General features: G+C 42.2%; 1 protein-coding gene across 1 annotated transcript; it reads left to right on the top strand.

Moving 5' to 3' along the window:
• The first annotated feature begins 220 nt into the window (after window positions 1-220).
• LOC146631558 (bactericidal permeability-increasing protein-like) lies at window positions 221-4,441 on the top strand. Its single transcript, XM_085353764.1, has 15 exons — window positions 221-311; window positions 404-518; window positions 613-744; window positions 818-973; window positions 1,065-1,128; window positions 1,809-1,869; window positions 1,948-2,039; window positions 2,142-2,318; window positions 2,401-2,460; window positions 2,537-2,704; window positions 2,783-2,850; window positions 2,935-2,977; window positions 3,052-3,115; window positions 4,165-4,241; window positions 4,403-4,441. Exons 1-15 carry the CDS (start codon window positions 221-223, stop codon window positions 4,439-4,441), a joined length of 1,407 nt encoding a protein of 468 aa, XP_085209890.1.
• Window positions 4,442-12,002: the final 7,561 nt, after the last annotated feature.

Genomic DNA, 12,002 nt, shown 5'->3' with positions numbered 1-12,002 from the left:
TGAAATAAACTGCTTTGCATTGCTGCTCCACTAAGCTCTGTATGTCAGGACTGTTGAATTGGTACATGTTCTTGTAAACTGTCACTAAAAGAAGAAGCTGGATTTTATTGCTCTCCAATTTTTCCCCATAGATTTCGTAAGCAGAAGCTTAGCTTCTTCTGCTTTTGTGCTTGTATAAATATTCCTTGGTCTTCTTATTCTTCATGGCTCAGCTCTGAAGATGTTCCTGTGCTGTTGGCTGGTTCTGGGGGCTCTCTTAAGCATCAATCCTGGAGTAAAGGTCAGGTTGACAGAAAAAGGCATTGAATATGGTAAGGTTTGTGTAAAAGCTGTCCTCTTGCTCAAAAAGGACTGATTTCTCCAGTGTTTGCTCAGTAAATTATTTTTCTTTACATTTTGTTAGGCAGGCAACTGGGCATGGCTGACATGCAGCAGAAACTCAATTCTATCCAAGTTCCAGACTTTTCAGGGGAACAGAGGGTGTCTCCGATTGGAAAAGTCCAGTACAATTTGTCAAAGTAAGGCTCCAGTTTGTTCAACATGTCTCTAAATTCTGTTACAAAGTATTTTGTCCTGTTTCCGCTTAAACAAACAAAACACGAATTCTTCCAGTATACGTGTATTGAAGGTGGGAATACCAAAGTCTTCAGTGGACCTGGTGCCAGGGACTGGAGTCAGAATGTCTATAGGTGATGCCTTCATCAGTCTGAATGGAAACTGGAGGGTCAAGTACCTGCGAATAATGTGAGTGAGGTAACATCTCTTCTTTAGAGAAGTAATTTATCTGCTTAAAAAGATATTTTTTCTCTTTTACCAGAAAGCACAGCGGGTCTTTTGAATTGAATGTGAATGGTCTCAGTATCGCTACAACCATCTCCATCAAGACTGATGAGACAGGCCGACCAGCGGTCAGCAGTGACAGCTGCTCAGCTGCTGTTGGAAGTGCAAAGGTCAAGTTTCATGGTGGAGCGAGGTGAGAAACCCAGCTGTGAGGGAGAAGGGTTTTACTATTTTACTTCATCTGCAGAATTCTTCTAATTCCTGCTGGTTTTGTTTTTTGATAGCTGGCTGTACAATCTCTTCACAAGGTTTATTGATAAGGCTCTGCGCAATGCAATTCAGAAACAGGTGAGGGCAAATCTGCTACATGCAGCAGAAATCCAGCTTACACACTTTACCTGCTAGGTAAGGTGTCTGCTAGTTCACAGTGTCTCACATTATCTTCCTTCATTTGTTACTCTGAAGTAACCGGATAATGATGAAAATAAAGAAGTAAAGATTTATTGGTTCGGGCTTAGCCCGCAGTGTTTCAAGATACTTTGATTTACCTCCAAAATATGGAAACCTTAGGAGCCTTAGATATGCACTGAAAGCCAGAAGCAGGGAGGAAGGGAGGCAACAAACACAAACCAAACTACACTAACAATGTAGCCTAATTGAAATCATGAAACAAGCTGTATGTGGAATGAAACGTTCAACTGCAGCAGCATTAAGTTTATCATTAAACAAACACATCATCATCTCTTTGCTTTCCCAGTTAGAAGGATTTTGTTTGTTCTCAGAAAAACTTGTGTATGTTTTTTCATTAGGTTATTTTAAGCTGCTACATGGAGAACTGTGAGCTTCTCTTAATGGATATCCATGTTGCTCATGGATATCCATTAAGAGAAGCGATTAAGTGATTATTTAACATCTGCTCTTTTGTTCACCAAATGTTTAATTTTGAAATGTCTTTGTGAGCCTTTAATGATGACTTTCTCCAATACAAATCAAAGTCTAACACCAGATTTCTTCCTTCCGCTTTGCAGATCTGCCCTCGGGCCACCACTGTAGTATCTGATTTAAACCCTCAGCTGAAAACTCTCAATGGTAAAGTATCCTGTTTAGTTACTCAATCAGCTGTTTCACTGGTGATGAACACATGAGTGAGCTTCTGTCTCTATGCAGTCTTAGCCAAGGTGGACAAGTATGCAGAGATTGAATATTCCATGGTATCGTCCCCGACTGTTTTAAAGTCCTCGATAGATCTGAGCTTGAAGGTAAAGAATTATGCAACACTACATTTTTACAGGAATCTAAAGATAACATTTTTATTAGTTTTACAAAATCTGGAGCATTGTTTTCTGGGTCTTCTTTCTCAGGGGGAATTTTACAACATCGGGAAACATCAGGAGCCTCCGTTCTCACCAGCGGCCTTTTACCTGCCACCCCAGAACAACAACATGTTGTACATCGGCATGTCTGCCTTTACTGTCAACTCTGCAGCCTTCGTCTACAACAATGCTGGAGTCCTCAGCCTGTCCATCACTGACGACATGGTAAACTGCTGCCTCCTGAGTCTCATACCTTCTTTTCAGGGCATCAAACTGATCTCCAACCTTTCTCACTTTGTCGTGCCAGATACCAAAAAGCTCTCCAATCCGACTCAACACCAAAACGTTTGGAGCCTTTATCCCACAGGTGACAACACAATTTGGTATATTTAAAGTATAAATGTTTGGTAGCTTGTCATCTGAATTTCTTCTTTCTTTGCCAGATTGCTAAGCAGTTCCCAGGTCTGATGATGAAGCTGCTGGTGAAGATGGAGAAAACCCCCACACTGACCTTTGAGCCCAACAACGCAACAGTCCAGGCCACCACCACAGTGACGGCCTTTGCCATCCAGCCCAACTCTACTCTGTCGCCTCTTTTTGTCCTGAACTTGGTAAGTTACCCAGCTGATATGATTTTAAATTGTCTTTGTGGTTTTAGAAAACCATCTGAAATGAACCACCATTGACAGGAGGCCAGCGTGAGTGCCCGTATGTTTGTCAGTGAAATGAAATTGGCTGCAGCTGTCACCCTCAACAAGTGAGTTAACTGGCAAAGAAAAATAGGGCCGAGAGGTCTTTGTTAAGATGAACATCACGTTCTAATTTAGTCTAATTTGCACAGAATGGATCTGACCCTGGACAAAAGTAATGTGGGAGACTTTCAGGTAAGAAGTGCATTTCTATACAATAACAGTCTGAATCATCAGCAACTCAAACTAACCCTACATCTAACCTACAGGTCAGCGCCCTCAATAGCATCTTACAAGGGGTCTTCAAATTGGTGGTGATACCCACAGTTAATGGTGAGTTCATCCTCACTTTGAAATTTAAAGAGTGTTTTTTTTTTCACCAAAATCTCCAAAGAGGATTTCCATTTGCATTTTCACAGCAGCTCCAAAGTTCCAGGGAATATTAGACAAACAACACGAGGGACCAGCAGGATTATCATTTTTAGCTACATATGTCTGGATAATTATTAATATTGTATTGTGTAAAACAGACCCCCAGCTTTTACTTATATGGAGACTATTCTCATTCCTTTTCTTTCTTTCTGTTGATTTTATTTAGGCTATCAGCTCATATTTTATAAAGTCAATAAGTTTATGAAATCGGAAGAAGTTCATTATTTACCTCTCAGGTGTTGTTAAGAATTTAAAACATAAAAGATAAAGTTATTCAAGTAATTTACAAGAATCCAGAATACTTCCACCACAGTACAGGAACTGTACTCACCTACCTTCACTCCTGCTTTTATTGGAGATAAAATATCGGGAATTTCAGGAGTGGGACCACGCCTCCAAATATGCTCCTCCTGGTTCTCATCTATATACGTTCCCCCAGTTCTAACAGCTGTTCGTTCTCATTGACGTGTCCCACCCTCCCTCCACTTTTCAATTCTTTAACTTCTTCACTTCTGTTTAGTGCATGGGGATAGAGCTTGTACTGGTCTTCTGAATATTTTACCATTTATTTTAAGATTCTACCCCATTTTCTTATTGGGGAAATCATAAAATGTTCCAAAAATATATACCTTTGAATCACCTTCAGGGTCATCTCCTTGTGCATCTCTTTACCACTTCTAATGAGTCTGCTGTTTTTAATTTGCACTGTGGGAGTCTATTTTCTAACAGTTTAAATGAATGACGTTCATCAGAGACCTTACTTTAACACATTCCACTGTTTTCATCAATAATTTTATTGATGTCAGTATTTTCCTTAATTGAATTTGTGTATGAAGTTACATTAGGTGGAATGATTCCAGTGCATGCTATGTAATACATCTATAATATCATTATGACATTCTGCCACATTTGTGAAATTGTGGTCTAAAATTATGAATTTCATTTTGCAGTCCAACTTGCTAAGGGATACCCACTGCCCACAATTGGAAAGATGAAGCTTATGAACACCCAGCTTGATGTGCTGAAGGTCAGAGATACTGATAATATGTTGTTGTTGTTTTTTTAATCGATTTCATGCATGTGAGCGTATTGCTTCTTGTATATGACATGAGATCTAATTAAGAAATCTTGACATTTCTAAGGAATGAGCAGATTTTCTAACTCAAAGCTGTGAACTGTTCCTTCTAGGACTACATCCTGATTGGGACAGATGTTCAGTTCAGCTGAACTGCACTCCTGAAAACTCCCAGGATTCTTTTCTGCATTCTAGCGTCCTTCCATGAAGACACAATTACAGTCAGAGTACGATAATCTGGCAGAAATTCCCAAGAAAAAGCTAAATAAGTATTACTTCTGACAGCAGTCAGAATATTGTGTTTTCTATGTATTGGTTCTCCTCTGAAGTTAACCATTTCTATATTTAGTGCGTATGGACTTTTTTAATATGAGTGAAATGAGTTGCCAAGGACATCATCAGCACACTCATCAGCAAAATGTCTTCTGAGCTCCAGTCTATAGACCACTTTAGGACTGCTAGTCTTTTTGCAACTGCATGCATCCCTCTGTGGTGGGTAGAGATTAAAAGAATATAAATATAAGCTACTTCCACATGGTTTTATGGGTGAAGCTACATGACATTAATCTTAGCAAGCAGCATACAGTTGCCAGGCTAGCTGTAACCAGGCTAGCTGTAACCAGGCTAGCTGTAACCAAGCTAGCTGTAACCAAGCTAGCTGCACAAATATGACATGATTCATTTGTAACAATAAGTATTTTGGCAAAAGAAAGCTAAGCTACTACTTCAGCCCTGCAATTAACCTTTTTCTCTCAAGACTACATTTTGACATATAAGTCAGGTTGGAATTTACCTTAGTTGGGATTAGAATTGGACTGTAGAATTTACCTTAGGGTGTCGTCCGGCTAATATTAGCTAACGCTTGCTTCCCCGTTTGCTTTTTGTAAGTTACCTTACAGCATGTTCAGACATTGGCAATTTAGAGTGCTTAATAAATGACAAAGTCACATAAAAGACAATGTGTCTCCTTATGATTCAATGATCTTAAAAAATGCCACTTTATGTATCACACAGAACACCGTCAGGCATCGTTCAAACAGCTTTTAATAAACTTCCATAGTTTGTTTACAAGTGAAACTTTCACAGCTTGTTGCAACAGTCCACCTGAAAGCATCCTCCATTTGTCAAAAACGTCAAACAAGTGATGAAGGAAATGTAGCAGTCTGTTCGATGTGGTATCATCCGAGTCCATCAATCAATGACATGTTTAAGTCACGGTTGAGTGTGAGCTACATGTTCATCACGCTGGTCCTCAGGTGGAGTCCTACAGTGCACTTCTCTGGCTCTCAGGGAGCTGAGACTGAGAGCTCGACCTCTCAGGCTCTGGGAGTTGGCAGACAAGATCTAAAACAAGACAAAAGAAGACGCCAGAGAATAAAAGACTGAATACAAGAACCGTATTTATACATTCAAGATAATCAATATTCCTGAAACACTTTTCCAGTCACTTTCCTGACTGGTGACAGTGTACCCAGCATTTAAAGTTGGATCAACCAATGCTTACAGCAGAAACATTAAACTGCTGACATGATGATACATCATAAACACATGATATATTCACTAAAGGATCCCTTAAAACTTGGCTTTGACTATTTCAGGTAGTGGCCTAACACTCATTCAATCTGCCAAACATCTTGCTCATATAAATTGTGTTTTTTTAGAAGACAACAGATATTCTTTAAAGTTGCATCCGTCTATATCAATTATATCCTACCTTCACCAGCACATAGTCTCCAACACTGATGGGTACAGTGCTGAATGCTGTAGGCTGAACATGAACGTCCTCTTTGGGGAAAATCACTTTCATATTGCCATCAGTTCTTCCACACAGGTCCTCAGCAGATCTTTTACTTTCCTGAATAAAAATCAAAAGCAGCCAATTCAGTTTCTTTCGACTCAAAGCAATTTAAGTTCCAGTCAAGAAGCAACATCCAGGCCTTAAGCCCACAATGAAGTGCCAAAAAACTTAGTTCCTCAGCAAGTAAACCACCACAAACCTTAACAAATGTCAAAATATCTAACTAAACAGCACTGAAAAGCATGAGTACAGTCTATTACTTTGTTTTACTATGTCATTGTGGTGGGACGTGGTCTCGCCGGCTTAAAACATTAACTATGTCCTGTTGTTGTTGTGTGTAGGCTGTAGCTGAAAAGCTGCAGCCGAGTATGTAAATCGACAGCCGCAATAAAGAGGTGTAGCGACAAGTGCAAATATGTGGTCGGGTCTGTCATGCATCGTTTACAGACGTACATTTGGACACTGGCAAGGCTTGAAGTTAGGGGGGCTAATACAACTCAATGAACTGGACCTCTCGACGATGTGCTGTTGGTGCCTCTTTAATGGAATAGCCATATAATGGGGCTGTTACCAGGTACAAAGTGTGCTTCAGTTTGTGCAGTAATTGTGCACATTTGTGTTTGTGTTTTACTCATATAGCTCTGTCAGGGACCAAGCAGTAAAGCATAAAGGACACCGGTGGTTTTAATTCAAAAAACGGGTTTTATTGACCCAAAAATATGAAAATATATTTAACAAAGCCAAAACTTAAACAGGCAGACCAATAAAAGAGGTCAACTCAACAGACTAAACTCAAGATAATAATTAACAAAACCTCAAACAAACATATGGTAAACTGACCTGCTGAAATGACACACAGGGGGACTTAAATACTGGTTTAGCTAAACCAAATGACACACGGGGGAAAACAAGATGGCTGCCATATAACCAACTAATACAAAACATTTAAACAAACATGAAACACCCCCCAGGCAATGAAGCATGTGGTGCAATCCAATTAGGCTGTCAGTGGTACTTCAGGTCTCCCAGCCCTTTGCCACACCTTTTGCCAGACAGGAGGAGACACCAACCCCCAGGTAACATGTGTGGCATGCCATCACACACCTTCCCTCTTCAGAGCTCTCGCTGGAACAGCGAGAGAGATAGTCAGCAGTAAGGTTCTCCTTGCCTGGTACGTGGTGGACAGTGAATCGGAATGGCTGTAAGGCCAGGTACCAGCGGGTAATTCGCCCATTTGTGTCCTTCATCTGCTCAAGCCACCGGAGTGCTTTGTGATCAGTTTCCAAGGTGAAGTCTCTTCCCAGTAGATAGTAGCGGAAGGAGTCCAGGGCCCACTTGATCGCTAAGGTCTCCTTCTTTACTGTGGAATACCGAACTTCCTGTGGAAACAGTTTCCGGCTGATGTAAGCCACTGGATGGCGGCCTTCCATGGTTTCCTGAAGGAGGACAGCTCCCAGGCCCCGATCTGAAGCATCAGTCTGTAATATGAACGGTTCATCAAAGTTGGGACTGTACAAAACCGGTTGCTTACTTAGTGACTGTTGTATGTCATGAAATGCTGCCACTGCCTCCTCTGTCCACTGGATGTGATTGGGGGAACGTGATCCCGTCAGGTCTGTGAGCAGAGCTGCCCTGTTGGAGAACTGAGGGATGAAACGACGGTAGAAACCTGCCATGCCCAAAAAGGATCTCAGCTGCTTCCTTGTTTGGGGCAGGGGGGATGATTCCATGGCCTCGATTTTGCTGACCTGTGGCCTGATAACCCCCTTGCCGATGACATGCACCAGGTATTCTGTCTCAGCAGCGGCGAAAACACACTTTGACGGATTCACCGTCAACCCAGCTGAGTGCAGGTGGTCCAGAACAGTTCGCAGGTGTTCCACATGCTCCTCCCAGGTGTTGCTGTGGATAACAATATCATCCAAGTAAGCAGCTGCAAAGTCAGAGCAGTCATGTAATACCTGATCCATTAGCCGTTGGAAAGTTGCTGGAGCTCCATGTAGTCCAAATGGCAAGACTGTAAATTGGAAAAGCCCCCATGGTGTTCTGAATGCTGTGAACTCTCTGGACCGTTGAGTGAGTGGGACCTGCCAGTAACCCTTACACAGATCTATTGTGGTCAGGTACCTTGCTTTTCCCAGACGTTCAAGTAGATCATCAATTCTTGGTGTCGGGTAGGAGTCAAACATGGATATGGAGTTCAGGTACCTGAAATCAATGCAGAACCTCATACTCTCATCCTTTTTGGGTACCAAGACCACAGGGTTGCACCATTCACTCTTAGATCTTTCAATGATCCCTAGAGATAGCATCAAATCGATTTCCTTCTTCAATGAAGGCAGCAGACGTTCTGGGATCCTGTAACTTAATCGTCTCACAGAGGCACCTTCTCGTACCACAATATCATGTTCGACAATGTCAGTTCTCCCTGGATTCTCTTGAAAGACTGCTGATTTACACATTTCTCTCACCTGCTGCTGCTTGTCCTCTGGGAGATGGCTGAGATCATAATTTAGAGAGCCAGCAGGTGGTAGATATTGCTCATCTGCTTCATCTTCTTCAGGCACTCGCCGTATGAGCATTGCATCCGCCTTGTGTTCAATACGCTCCACCCACTCCTTCAGAAGGTTTATATGCAAGACCTTGCTGGAGCGCAACTGCCCTGGGGTGGACACCTCATATGTGGTGGGTCCCAGCTTCCTCATGACTTCAAATGGCCCCTGCCACTTTGCCAACAATTTGTTGTTGTCACTGGGGAGGAGCACGAGCACCTTTTGTCCTGGCTCAAACGCACGCTGACGAGCAGATTTATCATACCAAGACTTCTGCTGCTGCTGGGCCTCCACCATATGTGATTGAGCAAGTTCACCCATTTTCTCCAACCGTTCTCTCATCTGAATGACATAAGACAAAATGTTCTTGGATCCCCCCTCCACCTTGTCTCCCTCCCAAATCTCCTTTAACAGAGTTAGAGGGCCACGAACCTCATAACCATACAACAGCTCAAAAGGTGAAAAACCTGTGGAGGCTTGGGGGACTTCTCTATAAGCAAAGAGTAGATATGGCAGCCATTGATCCCAATCGTTACCACTGTCGTTGACAAACTTCCTGAGCATCTGTTTCAATGTCTGGTTAAACCGTTCTGTCAGCCCATCAGTTTGAGGGTGGTATGGTGAAGTTCTCAGACTCCGGATGCCCAACAACTGATAAACTTGCTTTAACAGAGTAGACATGAAGTTAGTGCCTTGATCAGTTAGTATTTCTCGTGGAAACCCAACTCTTGCAAAGAACTGCACTAAACAAAATGCAATGGGCTTGGCCTTTATAGATTTTAAAGGGAACACCTCAGGATATTTTGTGGCATAATCTGTTACAACAAGCATGTAACGATTTCCTGCTTTGCTCCTCTCAACAGGCCCTACAATATCCATTCCAAGACGCTCAAAAGGAGTGCCGATGACAGGGAGAGGTTGGAGTGGAGCTCTATGGGGGATTTTAGCAGATGTTATCTGACACTGTGGGCAACTTTTACAAAACTGAGCCACATCTTTGCTAAGACCAGGCCAGTAGAAATGATGTTTGATGCGAGCTGTGGTCTTGTGTTTACCAAGGTGGCCAGCCCACGGAATAGAATGCCCTAAGGTGAGAATGGCGTTTCTAACCTTCTGGGGAACCACCAGCTGCAGCACCGACCCCTGCTGACGATAGAGAATGTCATTTTGCAAGATGTACTCACTGTTAACCTGCTCCACTCCAGGTTCCTTTTCTTTGGCCTTCCGGAAAAGAGATATTAAAGATTGATCAGATTTTTGGAGTTCAGCAATTTCAGTTGGAATATTAAACCCTAGGGGTGACGGTGTTGGCTCAGCGTCTGTTAGTGTATCCACAGGTGAAAATTTGAATTTCTCCTGCCTTCTTTGTCTGCGGGTCTTCCGTGGCTTCGCCACAGTTGTCTCAAACTCCTCATTAAAAAAAGGCAGGGCACTCAGGGTCTCAGAGTGGGTACTGACTTGCTTAGCCTGAGCTCTGGTAACAGCTACATTGCACTCCTCAGTCTGCTCAGACTCCAACAAATCAAAAAGCACAGGAAGGTCACGCCCTAACACGGCAGAGTAAGGCAAACTGTTCACAACACCCACATTCAGCAGATACATCTGGTCCTGAACTTTAATGTAGATGTCAGCTGTCGGATATCTTTTCTCATCTCCATGGACACAACAGATTGAAATTGTATCACTGGTGCGAACAATATTAGGTGGGGCAAAATCTGAGTGAATAAGAGACCGAGAACTGCCAGAGTCAAGAAGGGCATTGAGTAGAACCCCATTCACTTCAATCTGGCTCATTTTGATGGATTTGTCACTCTCCTGCTCAGGATCAGCATTAGAACGAGGAGCAAAACACATTTGCACCATTTTAGCAGAATTTCTTGGGCACATAGGTTTTGTATGGCCCTCTAATCCACAAAGATAACAAATGAGCTTCTTACCAGAGGCCTTTGGTGGTCTAGTGGTAGACTGAGAGCTCTTACTGGTGCTTGTATTTGCTGAATCCAGATGGTTTTGCTGAGGTATCTTCCGGGTGTCCCTCGATGCCTTCCATGCATTATGGCTCCATGCTTGCCCCTTCTTTCTGGCAGCAACAAAAACATGAGCTAACCGAGCCGCTTCCATTGCTGAACCATGGTTGTGTTCTCTGATCCAAACCTGAAGCTCAGGAGATAACATTCTGAGAAACTGCTCCAAGATTATAGTTTCACCAATGTCATGAATAGTTTTACCCTTTGGCTGGATCCATTTCCCATAAAGCTCCTTCAGTCTCGCATATAGCTCACGAGGGCTTTCATCTGGTTGAACGTCCAGGGATCTGAATCTTTGCCTATATGTTTCAGGGTTAATGTCATATTTTGACAGAATAGCTGATTTCACTTTATCATAGTCTAATGAATCATCAATGTCCATGTGAACATAGGCACTTCTAGCTTTACCAGTAAGCAAGGGTATCAAATGAAAAACCCAATCTGATTTCTGCCATCGATAAGCTGTAGCCATACGTTCAAATGTGATCAGGAAATGTTCAATCTGCCCTCTATTTGTAGGGGAAACTGAAATGCTGGTGAAATGGCTGGATTGGAATTAGTCATAACTGGTTCACCCTGGGCCTGCTGAACAGAGGAAGAAGGATGAATATCAAACTCTAATGATTCAGAGCGAGCTTCTGCAGAATCTGATGATGATGTTCTGACTTGGATTTCTGACTGCAGAAGTCTAAACTGATGTTGAAAGGCTTTAAATCGCTGTTCTTGTCGTGCATTTAACTCACTCTGTTTTGCATCCCAGATGTCCTGTTGTTCCATGTGAGCATGTAGCATATTGACTAGATCAGACAAAGTAGGCTCCTTTTCCACTCTCTCCACAACTTTGGTGACTCCTGAGGTTCCATTTTCCTCCTCTACGCAGGTTTGCTGAGCAGATCCCTTTTTCTTTTCATTCTTGCCACCACGATGCATTCTTCCTCCTCATGGGGAAAAACAGAAAAAAGAAAAAAAAAGAAAAAAAAGACCTGTGTCCAATACTGGATGATCCCACTGCTGCCACCAATTGTCAGGGACCAAGTAGTAAAGCATAAAGGACACAGGTGGTTTTAATTCAAAAAAGGGGTTTTATTGACCCAAAAATATGAAAACATATTTAACAAAGCCAAAACTTAAACAGGCAGACCAATAAAAGAGGTCAACTCAATAGACTAAACTCAAGATAATAATTAACAAAACCTCAAACAAACATATGATAAACTGACCTCCTGAAATGACACACAGGGGAACTTAAATACTGGTTTAGCTAAACCAAATGATACACACGGGGGAAACAAGATGGCTGCCATATAACCAACTAATAAAAAACAATTAAACAAAC

Source organism: Diplotaxodon limnothrissa, linkage group LG5 (assembly GCF_057381915.1).
Source record: "Diplotaxodon limnothrissa isolate DT_005_m linkage group LG5, D_limnothrissa_male_GT1.1, whole genome shotgun sequence".
Taxonomy (NCBI): Eukaryota; Metazoa; Chordata; class Actinopteri; order Cichliformes; family Cichlidae; genus Diplotaxodon; species Diplotaxodon limnothrissa.
Note: the sequence above shows the minus strand (reverse complement) of the source record. Positions and strands in the feature narration are given on the sequence as shown.

Coding starts and splice junctions, on each gene's coding strand:
- LOC146631558 (XM_085353764.1), top strand. CDS start 221: ATGTTCCTGTGCTGTTGGCTGGTTCTGGGGGCTCTCTTAAGCATCAAT. Junction 2,319..2,400: donor TGTCCATCACTGACGACATG/GTAAACTGCTGC, acceptor TTGTCGTGCCAG/ATACCAAAAAGCTCTCCAAT. Junction 2,978..3,051: donor GTAATGTGGGAGACTTTCAG/GTAAGAAGTGCA, acceptor TCTAACCTACAG/GTCAGCGCCCTCAATAGCAT.